At 37.9% G+C, this 20354-nt stretch overlaps 1 protein-coding gene across 1 annotated transcript in view; it reads left to right on the top strand.

The window, feature by feature from the left end:
* The first annotated feature begins 15089 nt into the window (after positions 1–15089).
* The window catches only part of LOC137011271 (neurexophilin-2), a 67034-nt gene continuing 61769 nt past the window's right edge, over positions 15090–20354 (top strand). Inside the window, exon 1 of the mRNA XM_067373990.1 lies at positions 15090–15143. Coding sequence (XP_067230091.1) covers positions 15090–15143 — 54 coding nt within the window. The remainder of the gene's footprint in view (positions 15144–20354) is intronic.

Here is a 20354-nt window from a genome sequence, read left to right as displayed (position 1 = left end):
GTTGTTTTAACCCAACGAATGGGTTGTTTTAACCCAGCCAATAGGTTGTTTTAACCCAGCGAATTGGTTGTTTTAACCCAACGAATGGGTTGTTTTAACCCAACGACTGGGTTGTTTTAACCCAGCCAATGGGTTGTTTTAACCCAACGAATGGGATGCTTTAACCTAACGAATGGGATGCTTTAACCCAGTGAATGGGTTGTTTTAACCCAGCGAATGGGTCGTTTTAACCCAGCGAATGGGTCGTTTTAACCCAGCGAATGGGTCGTTTTAACCCAGCGAATGGGTTGTTTTAACCCAGCGAATGGGATGCTTTAACCCAACGAATGGGATGCTTTAACCCAACGAATGGGTTGTTTTAACCCAATGAATAGGTTGTTTTAACCCAGCAAATGGGATGCTTTAACCCAGCGAATGGGTTGTTGGTTGTTTTAACCCAACGAATGGGTTGTTTTAACCCAGCGAATGGGATACTTTAACCCAGCGAATGGGTTGTTTTAACCCAGCGAATGGGATGCTTTAAGCCAGCGAATGGGATGCTTTAACCCAGCAAATGGGTTGTTTTAACCCAGCGAATGGGTCGTTTTAACCCAACGAAAGGGTTGTTTTAACCCAGCGAATGGGATGCTTTAACCCAGCGAATGGGTTGTTTTAACCCAGCGAATGGGATACTTTAACCCAATGAATAGGTTGTTTTAACCCAGCAAATGGGATGCTTTAACCCAGCGAATGGGTTGTTGGTTGTTTTAACCCAACGAATGGGTTGTTTTAACCCAGCGAATGGGATACTTTAACCCAGCAAATGGGATGCTTTAACCCAGTGAATGGGTTGCTTTAACTCAGCGAATGGGTTGTTTTAACCCACTTAATGGGATGCTTTAAGCCAGCGAATGGGATGCTTTAACCCAACGAATGGGTTGTTTTAACCCAGCGAATGGGATGCTTTAACCCAGCGAATGGGTTGCTTTAACCCAGCGAATGGGTTGTTTTAACCCAGTGAATGGGATACTTTAACCCAGCGAATGGGATGCTTTAACCCAGCGAATGGGTTGTTTTAACCCAGTGAATGGGATACTTTAACCCAGCGAATGGGATGCTTTAACCCAGCGAATGGGTTGTTTTAACCCAGCGAATGGGATGCTTTAACTCAGCGAATGGGTTGTTTTAACCCAATGAATGGGATGCTTTAACCCAGCGAATGGGTTGTTTTAACCCAACGAATGGGATGCTTTAACCCAACGAATGGGATGCTTTAACCCAACGAATGGGTTGTTTTAACCCAATGAATAGGTTGTTTTAACCCAGCAAATGGGATGCTTTAACCCAGCGAATGGGTTGTTGGTTGTTTTAACCCAACGAATGGGTTGTTTTAACCCAGCGAATGGGATACTTTAACCCAGCGAATGGGTTGTTTTAACCCAGCGAATGGGATGCTTTAAGCCAGCGAATGGGATGCTTTAACCCAGCGAATGGGTTGTTTTAACCCAGCGAATGGGTTGCTTTAACCCAGCGAATGGGATGCTTTAACCCAGCGAATGGGATGCTTTAAGCCAGCGAATGGGATGCTTTAACCCAGCGAATGGGTTGTTTTAACCCAACGAATGGGTTGTTTTAACCCAACGAATGGGTTGTTTTAACCCAGCGAATGGGATGCTTTAACCCAGCGAATGGGTTGTTTTAACCCAGCGAATGGGATACTTTAACCCAGCGAATGGGTTGTTTTAACCCAGCGAATGGGATACTTTAACCCAGCGAATGGGTTGTTTTAACCCAGCGAATGGGATGCTTTAACCCAGTGAATGGGTTGCTTTAACTCAGCGAATGGGTTGTTTAACCCAGCGAATGGGTTGTTTTAACCCAGCGAATGGGATACTTTAACCCAGCGAATGGGATGCTTTAACCCAGCGAATGGGTTGTTTTAACCCAGCGAATGGGATGCTTTAACCCAGCGAATGGGATGCTTTAACCCAACGAATGGGATACTTTAACCCAACGAATGGGTTGTTTTAACCCAATGAATAAGTTGTTTTAACCCAGCAAATGGGATGCTTTAACCCAGCGAATGGGATGCTTTAAGCCAGCGAATGGGATGCTTTAACCCAGGGAATGGGTTGTTTTAACCCAACGAATGGGTTGTTTTAACCCAACGAATGGGTTGTTTTAACCCAGCGAATGGGATGCTTTAACCCAGCGAATGGGTTGTTTTAACCCAGCGAATGGGATACTTTAACCCAGCGAATGGGTTGTTTTAACCCAGCGAATGGGATACTTTAACCCAGCGAATGGGTTGTTTTAACCCAGCGAATGGGATGCTTTAACCCAGTGAATGGGTTGCTTTAACTCAGCGAATGGGTTGTTTTAACCCACTTAATGGGATGCTTTAACCCAGCGAATGGGATGCTTTAACCCAGCGAATGGGTTGTTTTAACCCAGCGAATGGGTTGCTTTAACCCAGCGAATGGGTTGTTTTAACCCAATGAATGGGATGCTTTAACCCAATGAATGGGTTGTTTTAACCCAGCGAATGGGTTGTTTTAACCCAACGAATGGGTTGTTTTAACCCAGCGAATGGGTTGTTTTAACCCAGCGAATGGGTTGTTTTAACCCAGCGAATGGGATGCTTTAACCCAGCGAATGGGATGCTTTAACCCAGCGAATGGGTTGTTTTAACCCAGCGAATGGGATGCTTTAAGCCAGCGAATGGGTTGTTTTAACCCAGCGAATGGGTTGTTTTAACCCAGCGAATGGGATGCTTTAACCCAGCGAATGGGTCGTTTTAACCCAGCGAATGGGTTGTTTTAACCCAGCGAATGGGTTGTTTTAGCCCAGCGAATGGGTTGTTTTAACCCAGCGAATGGGATGCTTTAACCCAGCGAATGGGTTGTTTTAACCCAGCGAATGGGATGCTTTAACCCAGCGAATGGGTTGTTTTAACCCAGCGAATGGGTTGTTTTAACCCAGCGAATGGGATGCTTTAACCCAGCGAATGGGATGCTTTAACCCAGCGAATGGGTTGTTTTAACCCAGCGAATGGGATGCTTTAACCCAGCGGATGGGTTGTTTTAACCCAATGAATGGGATGCTTTAACCCAATGAATGGGTTGTTTTAACCCAGCGAATGGGTTGTTTTAACCCAGCGAATGGGTTGTTTTAACCCAGCGAATGGGATGCTTTAACCCAGCGAATGGGATGCTTTAACCCAGCGAATGGGATGCTTTAACCCAGCGAATGGGTTGTTTTAACCCAGCGAATGGGTTGTTTTAACCCAATGAATGGGATGCTTTAACCCAACGAATGGGTTGTTTTAACCCAGCGAATGGGTTGTTTTAACCCAACGAATGGGATGCTTTAACCCAACGAATGGGTTGTTTTAACCCAACGAATGGGTTGTTTTAACCCAACGAAGGAGATGTTTTAACCCAACGAATGGGATGTTTTAACCCAGCAATTGGGTTGTTTTAACCCAACGAATGGGTTGTTAGTTGGGTTAAATAAAACCACCCAGCACGTTGGACAAACATTTATCCCAAAATCACTAGGTTTGTCCATTTTCAACCCAACTTGGGCATTTTTTAGTGTACTCAGTACTTAAATGTGTAATTACAGTGTAACAAAAACACCTTAAAATAAAGTGTAACCCTTTATTTTGATTGTTCACTTTACATGTCAACTAAGTCTCATTAGAGTATCAGTAGATTGTTCTGGTTCGTTAAATAAGTAGTCAGTAGAGTGTTGTGGAGCATCACAAAAAAGTGTTAGCAGATATTTAGCAGACCGTCTACAAAATATATAGTTCACATTCACAAAAAAAGCTTCCATGTTGTGAAAGAAGGTGAACACCTCACGGCCTCCAGTTCATTAGTGTCAGATCACATGATGTGTCTAACATGACTAACGTCCACCGAGGGAGGACTAGTGCTTTCTACCCTGGAGAAAACCAGAATACTCCAGCGCCCGCTGCATTAAACTTTTACAAAGGTTACAATCAGTGTAGAGACTCCAGGACTCCTCTGTGTGTGTGTGTGTGTGTGTGTGTGTTCTGCCCAACCTCTATTCTGTGGGTTTTTATGGTTGTGGTTGTAAAACTGTGTTTTTTGCCCCCGTGTGGAGTCCAGCGATGAGACGGCGGTGTGAGGAGCACAAGTCAAGTGTCCGACTGAGATTCGGTGGAAGCGAGTGCGAGATGATGGTGATTCGTGGCGGAGACGGTCTCTGGTGGAAATCTCAGCACGCCTGCTATCTGTAGGGAGCATCTTTGACTTGATGATCCTGCTCATCGCTGATGTCGACTCTCTCTCTCTCTCGCCCCCCAGAGAGCTCGCTGCTACCTGTCACTGTTTCTGCCTGCAGGCAGCTGAACCAGGGAAGGGGAGGGGGACCCGGCTGTCACCGTGCCCGCTGGAAGAGTCACCTTTCTGGGATATGAATCCTAATGAGGTGGGGGGGAAGCCAAGACAGATGGGGAGAAGTGGAGGTCTGACAGGCCAGCGTACCGCTGAGCTGCCAGATTATTTTTGGTCATTTATAACTATAGTTACTTAAAAATACTGTGCTATAAATCCAGCAGAGGCACAACAGAGGCTCGGTCAAAAACCCCATGACACGCACTCATCTGAGGTCACTGATGGAAATCATTTTAATCATATAATTCAATGAAACTTGCAGTCAAAAGATTGGGGTTTGTAAAGGTTTTTTGACTGTTTTTGAAAGAAGTCTTTTTTATATTTATATGATCAAAAATACAGTAAAAATTGTGAAATATTATTATAATGTAAAACAGCTGTTTTCTATGTGAATATATAGTAAAGTGTAATTTATTCCTGTGATCAAAGCTGAATTTTCAGGTTTCTAATTGTTCACCTTTCTTCAAAAATACAACCCCCAAATGTTCTTAAATGATATGCTTTGTTAAATAAGTGTAAAATAATAATACATTTTTTTATTATTATTCCAAACATCATCATTGTGTGTTAGAATGATATAGGCCTATGTTTGGGGTCAGTAAGATGGTTTAATATTTTTAAAGAGTCTCTTCTGCTCACCAAAGCTGCATTTATTTGATCAAAAATACAGTAAAAATTGTGAAATATTTTTGTAATTTAAAATATCTGTTTTCTATGTGAATATATAGTAAAATATAATTTATTCTTGATAAAGCTGAATTTATTTAGTCAAAAATGAAGTAAAAATAGTGAAAATATTATTCCAGTGTAAATCAGTTGGTTTCTATGTGAATATATAGTAAAGTGTAATTTATATCCTGTGATCAAAGCTGAATTTTCAGCATCATTACTCCAGTCTTCAGTGTCACATGATCCTTCAGAAATCATTCTGATATGATGATTTGATGCTCAAGAAACATTTATGATTATTATCAATCTTGAAAACAGTTCATATTTTTATGGAAACCGTCATACATTTTATTTTTCAGGATTTTGATGAATAGAATGTTCAAAAGAACAGCTTTTATTTGAAATAGAATCTTTTGTAACATTATAAAAGTCTTCACTGTCACTTTTGATCAGTTTCTTGATGAATTAAAGTAATATAAGTAATATTTTATAAATATGTTATAAAATATATGTATATTATTAAAACAAAAGAGTAGTTGGGCAAAATCTTTAAATATATTATTTTAATTATATATGGTATTTAATATGTTACTGTTATTATCATTTATATGAATGTATTTAAGTATTTAATTATAATTATATAATTTAATCATATATATATATATATAAGTTTTTATTATACACAATATATATATATAAAATATTATATACATTTTTAGTAATTTTATAAACAATATACCACATGATATAATGGAACATGGTGTGTGTATATATATATAATTTTTTTTTTTTTTTCCACACACACAAACACACACATATAATTCATATATATCATAATGATTGCCCAAGGATCCATGAGGTCTCCATTATGTGAAGCTCTTCTTGAAGATTCGCTCTGAAACACATGGAAGTATCACCGATTAATGAGAAAAAAATGTGCAGAAATCACTTCTCTCTCCTGTCAGCGCGATATAATATAATCTCATTCCTCTACTTCTACCTGACACCCATTACATGTCTGTCTCTCAGCCAGTGAGATATCGGCCTGAATTGCATTAAAATGACAAAGATATAATCATAATTCCTCTAAACATCCCAGACCTGCAGTACTGCACACCGCTGAATCCATCTGAACAAAACACAACTATATGACAGGCTTCCCAATCATATTAGTCGGCCGTAGCAGGATGAATACACACAAGAAACACACATGGCCAGCGGGGGAAATGAGGGTTTTACACAAACAAAAGCTCTCGTTAGAGATGTGTGGCCGGTGTCACCTCATCATGGGAATGCCGCTGAGCCTGGAGACACACATTCTAGCAAACACATACGTGCAGAATATATACGTGAAATCTTGTGCATGTATGTGTTTGGGCTTTTCCAGATTTTTCAGTCAGAAAGTTGTTTTCTTTACAGTTGCATTTAAGGGGCAAAGTCAAACTGACATTTTTCTAAATTATTAAAAGTCATGTTCTGTGTAATCTTGAATCAGAATATCTTTTGCTACATATAAAGGTATTTTAACGATTTTGAAGTGTCAAAATGTCATTCGGTTTAACCGTCAAATACAGCCATTTCATTTGTGATTAAAATATCTTAAAATGTAATAAATGTATATATTTTTTATTCTGGCATGATTTTATAACATCATATATCAACATAGTGCAAAATGATATTAAAATTATGTGTAGAAGTCGTTGCTTTGTTACGAGAAAAAATGTCCAGAAAATGAATTTCACTGATGTCATTCGGAGTAACATTTTGGATCAAGTCATGTGGTCAGTATCATGTGACAGGATGTGACATCATTCAGACACCAAGCAAAGGACCACATGGTCGTGAAATAAATTAAGTAACTCTCTCTTAACTATATGAAAAACTCATGTTTTCTCTTGTTCATACGCATGTCCCGAAACATCAGGTCATTCGGTGCAACCGCTATAAAACATGGAAAATACTAAATATAAAATGTTTGATTGTCCTTTTATCCTATATATCAGCCCATTTAGCACTGTTTGAAAATATCGTCATTCGGTAAAACCGAAATTTTGGTTAAACAAAAACAGTGTTAATTGATTATAAAACACTTCAAAATTAATTATATCGGCATTATGTTTTTTTTCTTTCACTTTTAAAAACCTTATTCGTCAATGACCTATATATATTTATATATATATATATATATATATATTTATATTTATATATATATATGTGTGAAACATTTAACATTTATTGTCTTCATTTAGTTTTACTTGATGGACTAAAATACTAAAACTGTAATAATAAAAAAATTATTTCATCAATGACCCATTTATACATCGTTCATGAAACTTTTGGATGTTAATAGCAGGTGTAAGTGGAGCCTTTTGTTTGTAGTCTGTCTCATATTTCTTTTATATCTTTAAATATATATATATATATCTTCACCTGGGAAATGTTTTTAAAAGATGAAACACAAGAAAATTCTTGCTGGAACTTGATTATGTGACTCTAAACTCACCGTTTGTCCAATAACAGCCCGGAGGAAAGTGTAAACAGGAAGGCCCTTTAATATTAAACAATTTTTATTCTACAAACAAATGAAATGAAGTACCCAACAACTTGCAGTGTTGTTTTCTTTCCTAATCGATAATGCTGATAGTTTATATTATCATAAGTTAAAGGTCAGCAAAATGCTAATGTAAGTTTCTCATCAAAACTGAGCCGGTGTGCAGAATCACAAAACCATTCATTTTATTTCACTTCAGGTATAAAGAACATTAATGTTTATCAAGGATTCGCCTTTAAAAATTCATTTACATCGTTCAAAATTTCAGGTGTGTTTCTTTCTCTAGGTACGACAACTGCAAACCAAAATTTTGCACAGTTCTCAGCAAGATATATATGAAAAACCTAGCAATCTCGGTTATTTGACAGGTGGACTATAGATTTTAAGGACACACTCTCTGATTTGTGTTCTTCTAAAGTGAATCTGGCTTGTTCTGTTCTTAAATTGTGCTGATGTAATTAGCAATTTAGCTTTGTCATTGTGATTTACTGTTTGTTGCTTTCTCTCTGCTGGCGACAGTGGAAGTCTAAACAAAGAATCTTTACCAGAGTGTAATTTTCTATTAACAGACGACAGAATCTAAGCACCTTCAGCTCTGCACTAACTGTAAATAAGTCAATACATGCATGGATGTTCAGTTATTCAATTAAATGAACTTTTTTTTTGCTTGACACATTATTATTTATTTATATCTATAATATTTTAAAGCTGTTCCAGCTAACAGGGAATGTTCTCAGAACGTTCTGGCAAGGTTCTCTCGTTCTTCAAGTAATGTAAATAGAAAGTTATCTGGTCTTTAGTAATGTTCTCTAAACATTAGCACAAAAACGTTATTTAGTACAGAGCCCTGCACATGAAATGCAGACGAGAATATATATATCGTGGCCACGAATGAAGAACTCGTTCTCTTGTTTTAGTAAATTGTCGCCATGATATACTAATTCGTTCCCTCATTTTCCTTAATCGTGCGCGCTATATAAATTGTTGGGAACAAATTATTACATTGTGTGCACGATTTAGTAAAAAGAGGGAATGAATTATTATATTGAGCGCATAATATAATAATACCCTCCCTCGTTTTAGTAAATCGTGGCCTTGTTGTACTAATTTACTCCCTCATTTTAACAAATCGTTCCCACGACTTACTAATACATCAGCATGTTTTACTAATTCGTTTTCTTTTGTTTAATCGTGCACACAATATAATTCGTTCCCTCGTTTTAGTAAATCGTGGCCATGTTACTAATTCGCTCCCTCGTTTTAACAAATCGTTCCCATGACTTATTAATACATCAGCACGTTTTATTCCCTCGTTTTACTAATTCATACGCTCAATATAATAAATTGTTCCCTTGTTTATTCCATCGTTTGTTCCTCGTTTGTACCCTCGATTGTTCCATCGTTCCCAGGACTTACTAATATGTCAGCACGATTTACTAATTCGTTCCCTCGTTTTACTAAATAGTGCGCAATTTGTTCCTTGTTTTCATGCTCAAATCAAAACGAGGGAGCAAACTGGTACAACATGGCCACGATTTAGTAAAACAAGGGAACAAATTATTACATTGTGTGCACGATTTAGTAAACAGAGGGAATGAATTATTATATTGTGCGCATAATATAATAATTTGTTCCCTCGTTTTAGTAAATCGTGGCCATGTTACTAATTCGCTCCCTCTTTTTAACAAATCGTTCCCATGACTTATTAATACATCAGCACGTTTTATTCCCTCGTTTTACTAAATCATACGCTCAATATAATAAATTGTTCCCTTGTTTATTCCATCGTTTGTTCCTCGTTTGTTCCCTCGATTGTTCCATCGTTCCCAGGACTTACTAATATGTCAGCACGTTTTACTAATTCGTTCCCTCGTTTTACTAAATAGTGCGCAATTTGTTCCTTGTTTTCATGCGCAAATCAAAACGAGGGAGCGAACTGGTACAACATGGCCACAATTTAGTAAAACAAGGGAACAAATTATTACATTGTGTGCACGATTTAGTAAACAGAGGGAATGAATTATTATATTGTGCGCATAATATAATAATTCGTTCCCTCGTTTTAGTAAATCGTGGCCATGTTACTAATTCGCTCCCTCGTTTTAACAAATCGTTCCCATGAATTATTAATACATCAGCACGTTTTATTAATTCATTCCCTCGTTTTACTAAATCATACGCTCAATATAATAAATTGTTCCCTCGTTTGTTCCATCGTTTGTTCCTCGTTTGTTCCCTCGATTGTTCCATCGTTCCCAGGACTTACTAATATGTCAGCACGTTTTACTAATTCGTTCCCTCGTTTTACTAAATAGTACGCAATTTGTTCCTTGTTTTCATGCGCAAATCAAAACGAGGGAGCGAACTGGTACAACATGGCCACGATTTAGTAAAACAAGGGAACAAATTATTACATTGTGTGCACGATTTAGTAAACAGAGGGAATGAATTATTATATTGTGCGCATAATATAATAATTCGTTCCCTCGTTTTAGTAAATCGTGGCCATGTTACTAATTCGCTCCCTCATTTTAACAAATCGTTCCCATGACTTATTAATACATCAGCACGTTTTATTCCCTCGTTTTACTAAATCATACGCTCAATATAATAAATTGTTCCCTTGTCTATTCCATCGTTTGTTCCTCGTTTGTTCCCTCGATTGTTCCATCGTTCCCAGGACTTACTAATATGTCAGCACGATTTACTAATTCGTTCCCTCGTTTTACTAAATAGTGCGCAATTTGTTCCTTGTTTTCATGCGCAAATCAAAACGAGGGAGCGAACTGGTACAACATGGCCACGATTTAGTAAAACAAGGGAACAAATTATTACATTGTGTGCACGATTTAGTAAACAGAGGGAATGAATTATTATATTGTGCGCATAATATAATAATTCGTTCCCTCGTTTTAGTAAATCGTGGCCATGTCACTAATTCGCTCCCTCGTTTTAACAAATCGTTCCCATGACTTATTAATACATCAGCACGTTTTATTCCCTCGTTTTACTAAATCATACGCTCAATATAATAAATTGTTCCCTTGTTTATTCCATCGTTTGTTCCTCGTTTGTTCCCTCGATTGTTCCATCGTTCCCAGGACTTACTAATATGTCAGCACGTTTTACTAATTCGTTCCCTCGTTTTACTAAATAGTGCGCAATTTGTTCCTTGTTTTCATGCGCAAATCAAAACGAGGGAGCGAACTGGTACAACATGGCCACGATTTAGTAAAACAAGGGAACAAATTATTACATTGTGTGCACGATTTAGTAAACAGAGGGAATGAATTATTATATTGTGCGCATAATATAATAATTCGTTCCCTCGTTTTAGTAAATCGTGGCCATGTTACTAATTCGCTCCCTCGTTTTAACAAATCGTTCCCATGACTTATTAATACATCAGCACGTTTTATTCCCTCGTTTTACTAAATCATACGCTCAATATAATAAATTGTTCCCTCGTTTATTCCATCGTTTGTTCCTCGTTTGTTCCCTCGATTGTTCCGTCGTTCCCAGGACTTACTAATATGTCAGCACGTTTTACTAATTCGTTCCCTCGTTTTACTAAATAGTGCGCAATTTGTTCCTTGTTTTCATGCGCAAATCAAAACGAGGGAGCGAACTGGTACAACATGGCCACGATTTAGTAAAACAAGGGAACAAATTATTACATTGTGTGCACGATTTAGTAAACAGAGGGAATGAATTATTATATTGTGCGCATAATATAATAATTTGTTCCCTCGTTTTAGTAAATCGTGGCCATGTTACTAATTCGCTCCCTTGTTTTAACAAATCGTTCCCATGACTTATTAATACATCAGCACGTTTTATTCCCTCGTTTTACTAAATCATACGCTCAATATAATAAATTGTTCCCTTGTTTATTCCATCGTTTGTTCCTCGTTTGTTCCCTCGATTGTTCCGTCGTTCCCAGGACTTACTAATATGTCAGCACGTTTTACTAATTCGTTCCCTCGTTTTACTAAATAGTGCGCAATTTGTTCCTTGTTTTCATGCGCAAATCAAAACGAGGGAGCGAACTGGTACAACATGGCCACGATTTAGTAAAACAAGGGAACAAATTATTACATTGTGTGCACGATTTAGTAAACAGAGGGAATGAATTATTATATTGTGCGCATAATATAATAATTCGTTCCCTCGTTTTAGTAAATCGTGGCCATGTTACTAATTCGCTCCCTTGTTTTAACAAATCGTTCCCATGACTTATTAATACATCAGCACGTTTTATTCCCTCGTTTTACTAAATCATACGCTCAATATAATAAATTGTTCCCTCGTTTATTCCATCGTTTGTTCCTCGTTTGTTACTGCTACAAAATGGCCACGATTTAGTAAAACGAGGTAACAAATTATTATATCATTTGCACGATTTCCCAATAAAAATGGGGACGAGTTAGTAAAATGTGCTGACGTATTAGTAAGTCGCGGGAACGATTTGTTAATTCGCTTCCACGATATACATATTTTTCCCCTCATGTCATATGCGGGGCTCCGTAATGGAGCATTTTTTATATTTTAGTTGGATGTTCATCTTGCATTTTTAAATGTTACTAGTTTCAAAACGTTCCCATAACGTTTGAAGAATGATAAAATTGAATGTTCCTTTAACGATCACACAACTAAGAAAAAATGTTTTAAACATTTTTAAAAATTGACATTTTGGGAAAATTTAACGAGAACATTAGCAAAATGTTCTTAGAACATATTTTTGTTAGCTGGGGTTAGTGTATGTTAATGGTGGTGGATTGATTATTTTAAACTATGGGTGAACAATCTAATTTCAGGAAGTTTAAAGGCTTATCTTAAACTTTACTTTGGGATCTTAAAGCTTGACCTGTAGAGATTCTGTACACACTTGACCTTCTACTGTTATTGACATTAGAAAATGAGTTGTTCTGGTCCTTTAGATTTAAAGTGCCAATGCTATTCAAAGAGCATAAAAATAATGATTAAAAACTGTATGTTTGCTTTTGTTCACAGTTATTCTATTGCTGGCTCTACATTTAAAAGATAAAAAAATCAATAGAGCGATTGTTTTGCATGATGACGTGGATTGTTATGATGATCGGTTGTGTCAGAAATGTTCTGCTCCTCAGTAATTGTCTGTTCGTATATTTTACTGACCGTGTGATAGAGGCGAACTCTCTCATCATGTCGTTCCAGAATGAGTGCGTTGATTTGCAGAGAAGAAGAGAGCAGAAGTGGAAAGATGAGTGGATATATGAGAAAATTGCGCTCATTTTCCCCGGGCATGTTCATTCATTTGTGCAAAAGCGCGCGGCGTAGTTCTCTGAGAAATAGAAAGCGCGCGCTTTAGCAGCCCGCCAAATTCACCTGCCAACTTCAATACTGCACGAGCCGCTGGATCGCAATGGAAACGAAACCAACGGAACATTTATTTCGATGCTCCAAAAAATATGTATCCATGAAGGCAATTTACTTAGAAAATGTGCTAAAACTGTGGAAGTGTGGAAGATTTTCACCTTCTTGGTGTTCTTGATCTTGTCAGTGAGGCAAGGCGTTGGTTGCATTCTGCTTAAATGCATATTTTAGTCGGCTATCTCTTCACAGTTCTTCCATCAATCATTTTATCTCACAATTATGCATAGTCGTGCGGTCATTTAAAGGGATAGTTCACACAAAAATTAAAATTCTGTCATTAATTACTCACCCTCATGTCATTTGTAAGTCCTTCGTTCATCTTTGGAACACAAATTAAGATCTGAAAGATAGTTTTATCCTCAGTTGAAAGCAACGAAATGACCACATTCAAGGTCCAGAAAAGTAGTAAAAACATCGTTAAAATAGTCATGTGACGACAGTGATTCAAACTTAATGTTATGAAGCGATGAGAATAGCTTTATTCAACAAATTAGTGTCTCCCCTGCTACGCTATTTCCATTGCAGCAGGTTCTAGTCAGAAAGCTGGCTCATTATTGGCCGGCTCCTGCTTCAGCATCACACGCATGCGTCGTGCTGATCGCGTGACCAGAACCGGCCAGCGTTCAGACGTAAACACGCAACGTAAATAACATAGCAGAATGACAGGGAGAGATTAATTTGTTGAATAAAGTTATTTTTGTTTTGTTTTTGCGAACAAAAAGTATTCTCGTCGCTTCATAACATTAAGGTTGAACCACTGTCGTCACGTTGACTATATTAACGATGTTTTTACTACTTTTCTAGACCTTGAATTCCATTGCTTTGAATAAAGGATAAAAAAACCTCTCAGATTTCATCAAAAATATCTTAGCTTGTGTTCTGAAGATGAACAAAGGCGTGGAACGACATGATTGTGAGTAATTAATGACAGAATTTTCATTTTTGGGTGAACTAACCCTTTAATTGCAAGTCGACACTCAGATGTTGTCCGTCAGTCATTCGCAAGGGGGCGATGATGGGCTTCAGTGGTTGCATATGATATGCATCTATCAGATGTGCAGCATGGACATGAACTTTGAGGCGTTTCTGAATTGTTAGTCTGCGTTATAGGCTACTATACACAGCTTTATTTCCTGCAATATTTCATGCATTCAGGTGGGGAAAAAAATGGCAGAAAGAAAAAAAGCTCGCCCTACTTCAGATTCCCTCTCAGTCTCTCCATGTGCGTTTTTATGTGTTTATGCGTAAGCGATGCTTTTAATGATGTCATATTGATAAGAAAAAGAAAACTAGCCTAATATTTATTCCGAACGGAACGCGTCTCGCGCTCACGGCACAGATTGCGCGTTACATATTTTAACAGCGCGAGCAGCTGTGAGACAAGATGCACTTTAAAGCCATTCAAAATTAAAATCGCCTTCGGGAAGATTTGTTACATGCTGTAAACTCTTTCATGCTCTTTGTACATCGCTTTCCAGCCAAATTGGAACAATCACGTCTGTGACACTCTGAGCTCGTGAAAACTTTTTACTGAATGCAACTTTTGGCACCCGCGCGCACTTATGATAAAAGACGCACGGGAGGTTGGTTGACCTGTTGGCTTTTGGAATCGAGTTTCACACGTTCAGCTGTTAAGCGCGCGCGCACACGAGAGAGAGAGAGAGAGAGAACGAAAAGAACAAGACGCAAAATCTACACTGGGCGTGCGCTTTCGAGTGAGAGAGAACGCAACACAGTTTCTTTTTTAAACACCAAACGGGCGCGGTAATGAGGGCATTAGGTGCGAACGCCAGCTGACAGCAGAAGTTGCCACCGTTCCCACAGCAACTTTTCACCTCCGTAACACCCGAAACCCGCGAATGGATGTGCACTTCACTAATGACAAGGACTCCGAGAGCTGAGCCGCCTTAATAACTCCGAGAGCGCTGGCTTATTGTTACAGTCTGCTAAAGCACCTGCCTCGAGCTCTTTCCCCTCGGATGGTTTTTGGTTGGTGATTTGTGTCCGGTATATGTTTGCTCAACGGGACTAGTGTTCTCCTGGAGGTCGAGATGAGGCTGCTCTGCTGGAGCGTTCTGCTGCTCATCCAATGGATTCTGAGAAAGGTATGAAGCTCGTTTCTGTGAGTGAAGCATCTGTAGATGTGACAGATGTGATGCAAACTTGGAGATGAAGCGTAATGTGATACTTTGCGAATCGTGAATGTATTGTTTTTGCGCTTTTCTTTAAAAAACAAAACAAAAAAAAAAAACAGAAAAATTACTGATTTCAGCTGAAATGCAGTCAGATCATTAAAAAAATCTCATCATAACTTTAATATTCTGAGGATGTAGTTCACTTAAGCTCTTAAAAATAAAGTTTCTCAATTTGCATCGATGATTGCATGATAACCTGTCCATTGCACAAAAGGTTCTTCAAAACAAACAATAATCACACAACCAAAAATGATCCTGCGAAATTGGAATCTTTATTTTTAAGAGTGTGATGTTTTTAAATATTCATATTTTTATTGCACAGAGTTCATGTACTGTAAAGTGCATGTGTGTGTGTGTGTTAGAGCAATGTGAATCTCTCTTGGAAGCAATTTAAATCGATGCCAGATGCACAGCATCAATATAAAATGTAATTTTTTTGATCACATTCTTATGCACAATCATTTATAATATATAATAAAGTCTCTCATAAACAGGCTGTGTGAGAAAATGCTGGGTTGTTTCAATCCAAATTTGGGTCAGATATGCACAAACCCAGCCAATGGGTTAAAATTTTAATTAAAAAATTGAACCCAATGATCGGGTTTGTTCATTTTGTCCAGTAACCCAGCATTTTTTTTTTTTTTTTTTTTTTTAGAGCGCACTCATCTGACTGGCTTTGCAGTGGCCTGATGTGAAGAATATCTTCTATATATATTTTATTTTCACCTTCATGCATCATGCTGGAGAACGGTTTCCGGCAGCTGTTTAGAAATGAAATAAAATCACGCTGCTGCTGATAATAACACCATTCTTTTTGAGAAGACTGGCAAAACAGCTTTTTGATGGGTGACCTGAAATAAAACATTTTATGATGAAGTTTCGTCATCTGATGTAAACAAAACAAAACAAAAAACATCTTTCTGACAACTTGACTTAAAAGCATTTATATCTTGAAAAGGCTACGCTTTCCTCTGCTTGTCAAACACTTATTCACTGAGGAGCCAAACACACAATCACACACTCAGAAACAGAGGCGAAGGCCGGTTTTTGGGGTTGGGCATGTGCAGTTTATTAGGGGCATTTTTATAAGGCAACCGCCATCTTATTGATGATCCCATTACCTCCTTCTGTAAGTGTGATCATGTCATAATGACCCAACAGTAAATCGCAGTCATGTATCACACTCTTGCAGACAGAGCGAAGAAATATGGCTCAAATCTTTTATGCTTGCACGGGTCTGCTTTATTAATGTCTCTATTCTCTTCTCCACATTTGTCCAATATAATCTCATTTTTTTAATGTGACTCATTTTTAGGGATCAAAGATCCATACCTCATGCACTGAGTGATTATTAAAGCATATTTTACGTTTTTATGGCAGCGCATGTCGAAAGGCTGTAAAATCCATCTCTTGATGTTTGTTCCCTCAATGCAACTGTGCATATAAAATGTCTTCGAACTGCACGTATTTTAAGCTGGTTTGCGAGGCCCGTCACATGTCATAAGTGTGCTCAGTGGAACGGTGTGTTAGTGCGTTGTGAAATGAATGCTGTCTTATCCGCTCCTAATAAATGGATCCAATTTACAAAGCTGCATGTATTTAAAAAAAAAAGTTGCACCAGCAGGAGGTTCTTCTCACCCACTCCGTTCAAACCCCACCCGCTTACTTGTGTAATCCATCATATTAATGATAAAAGCAATCGTATTACTGACTCCAGCCTGAGTGCTGCCTTTATTTCAGAATTTAATGTCTAATCTTTGATGATTGATATGATAAGAGGATATTGTGTTCCTATTAAAGAGCAGTGCTTAACGTAGTCATGTTTTCTTCACAGTAGTCTATCAGAAGGGTTTGTCTTTCTATGCTGTTCTGCACGCTTTGATTGACAGGTGATGGAAGCTGAATGTTATTTGATAGCGGGGTCGTGATGGTTAAGGAAAGCGTAATGACGATGATATGATTTAAGGCTGTACTAAAGAGGTGTCATTTTGCATATGCATGTGTTTTTGTGTGTGTTATTATTATGCATTCATTAAAAAACAGTAATTCCTTATTGACATCACTGTTTTGCTGGATCTTAGACTGGTGTGTTTTGTGGTTTTAGTGTTATTCACTAATGATGATGTGTCGTCTGATTGACAGTGTCTTGAGGCTAATGAATGCAGTGAATAAACAGATCTCGGTTGACTGAAGCCTGCAATTAAAGTGAATTATTGGGGAAGCCCTGCACTGTGGTTTTCATATTGACGCAGCAGTTAAGTCTTTATGTGGATTTGTCTCACTTAAACCGTGTCCTAACCAGGCGCGACACGATTCCTGCGACAAGTAATTCATCTGTCCACTCTGAAAGCCATTAGCTGATGCGTAAGAGCGCAATCGTGACCGCGGTCACTTAAATTCATTCATAAACCAACCACTCATAAAGCATCGTTGATGACGTAATCAAATCAGCTGCAATGATGTACAATAAAAAGCCATTTATTATTAATATAATAAATTATAAAATTTGTACAAAGGATATTTAAATATATTTTTCTAATATATTTAAGTATTTATACAAAGTTTGTAGTATTTTTATTCTTATAATAAATGGCTTAAAATCGATAGTTTTATTTTTATTGTGGGAATTTTATTATGAGAGTGTTGAGAGACTCGATTACATCATACGCAGTGAATCACGGTCACTGTTGTGCTCTATATTGAGTGCAACAGTCAGTTCCGGAAGTAAAAACTGTTCAAAATTCTCCATAGGGAAAGTTATTTTTAACATTAACTTGTAAACCTTTTAAGACACCCTTAGTGTAAGCTACAAGGTTGTTAATCTACACTCTAAAAAATGCTGGGTTAAAAACAACCCATGTTCGGCTGAAAATGGACAAACTTTTAACAAAGCGAATGGTTTGTTTTAACCCCAGCAATTGGGATATTTTAACCCAGCGAATGGGATGTTTTAACCCAGTGAATGTAATGTTTTTAACCCAGCGAATGGGATGTTTTAACCCAGTGAATGTAATGTTTTTAACCCAACGAATGTGATAATTTAACCCAGCGAATGGGATATTTTAACCCAGCAAATGGGACGTTTTAACCCAGCGAATGTAATGTTTTTAACCCAGCAAATGGGACATTTTAACCCAGCAAATGGGATATTTTAACCCAGCGAATGGGATGTTTTAACCCATTGAATGTAATGTTTTTAACCCAACGAATGGGATATTTTAACCCAGTGAATGGGACGTTTCAACCCAGTGAATGTAATGTTTTTAACCCAGCAAATGGGATATTTTAACCCAGCGAATGTAATGTTTTTAACCCAGCAAATGGGATATTTTAACCCAGCAAATGGGATATTTTAACCCAGCGAATGGGATGTTTTAACCCAGCGAATGTAATGTTTTTAACCCAGCGAATGGGATATTTTAACCCAGCAAATGGGACGTTTTAACCCAGCGAATGTAATGTTTTTAACCCAGCAAATGGGATATTTTAACCCAGCAAATGGGATATTTTAACCCAGCGAATGTAATGTTTTTAACCCAGCAAATGGGATATTTTAACCCAGCAAATGGGATATTTTAACCCAGCGAATGGGATGTTTTAACCCATTGAATGTAATGTTTTTAACCCAACGAATGGGATATTTTAACCCAGCAAATGGGACATTTTAACCCAGCGAATGTAATGTTTTTAACCCAGCAAATGGGATATTTTAACCCAGTGAATGGGACGTTTCAACCCAGTGAATGGGACATTTTAACCCAGTGAATGTAATGTTTTTAACCCAGCAAATGGGATATTTTAACCCAGCGAATGGGATGTTTTAACCCAGTGAATGTAATGTTTTTAACCCAACGAATGTGATAATTTAACCCAGCGAATGGGACGTTTCAACCCAGTGAATGTAATGTTTTTAACCCAGCAAATGGGATATTTTAACCCAGCAAATGGGACGTTTTAACCCAGCGAATGTAATGTTTTTAACCCAGCAAATGGGATATTTTAACCCAGCGAATGGGACGTTTCAACCCAGTGAATGTAATGTTTTTAACCCAGCAAATGGGATATTTTAACCCAGCAAATGGGACGTTTTAACCCAGTGAATGTAATGTTTTTAACCCAGCGAATGGGACGTTTTAACCCAGCGAATGGGACGTTTTAACCCAGCGAATGGGACATTTTAACTGAGCAAAGGATGTTCTAACCCAGCGAATGGGATGTTTTTAACCCAGTTTTTAACCCAGTGAATGGGATGTTTTAACCTAGCAAATGTAATGTTTTAACCCAGCGAATGGGATGTTTTAACCCAATTTTTAAAAATTGCTTATTAATGAATGTTCACCTTTTGATTATTATTGTTTCCTCTAGTAATTATGTGTCTGATTTTTAATTTCCAACCTATTTTGGGTTCATTTTAAGCCAGCCATATAGTCATTTTTAAACAAAAGTTGAGTTAAATAAAACTATCTAGCACGTTGGGCAAACATTTAACCCAGTCGCTGGGTTGGGTTAACGCTTTAATCAAGACTTTTATGAATGAGAAATAAATGGGGAAAAAAGTCCCAGAACTGAAGAAGTGTTCACTAATGCACTCTTTAGTCATGTGGAACAGGATTATAGACCAATGAGATGACAGATAAGGACAAAACTCAGATGCACATAAAAGAGTCATGGCTGGCTAGTGTTTGGTGTTAGCATCATTTCAGATGATTTAGAGCACAGCCGTTGACAGAAGTTTTAAATATAAATACCTGTGAGGTCTGAAGCGCGGTGCCGCTACATCACTTCAGCTGCGGCGAAGGCCCAGAGTAACAAGTGATTTCTTGTGTTCATTACATTATTTATTGCACGTCTACTTCATCAATAAATAAGACCAAGGCAAGTGATATAAATTGCCACATTCTCAGCAACATTTTTTAAAGATGTGAAGTTAAGTTAAAAATACAGAAATGAATAATGATGGCTGCGTTTACAAGCCCTCTTGAAGCAAAGCTGCCCAAGGTCTTTCTCAGCGACCACTTTATTCATCAAACCTCCCGTCAGCGTGACTGATGAAGCGCGCGAGGTGAGAAAAACAGACGAGAAGCTGCTGTCTGTTCAGGAACAGCTCCAGATTTCCTCAAC

Source organism: Chanodichthys erythropterus, chromosome 21 (genome assembly GCF_024489055.1).
Source record: "Chanodichthys erythropterus isolate Z2021 chromosome 21, ASM2448905v1, whole genome shotgun sequence".
NCBI lineage: Eukaryota > Metazoa > Chordata > Actinopteri > Cypriniformes > Xenocyprididae > Chanodichthys > Chanodichthys erythropterus.
The sequence above is the reverse complement of the archived record's forward strand: the minus strand, read 5'-3'. Positions and strand labels throughout refer to the sequence as shown.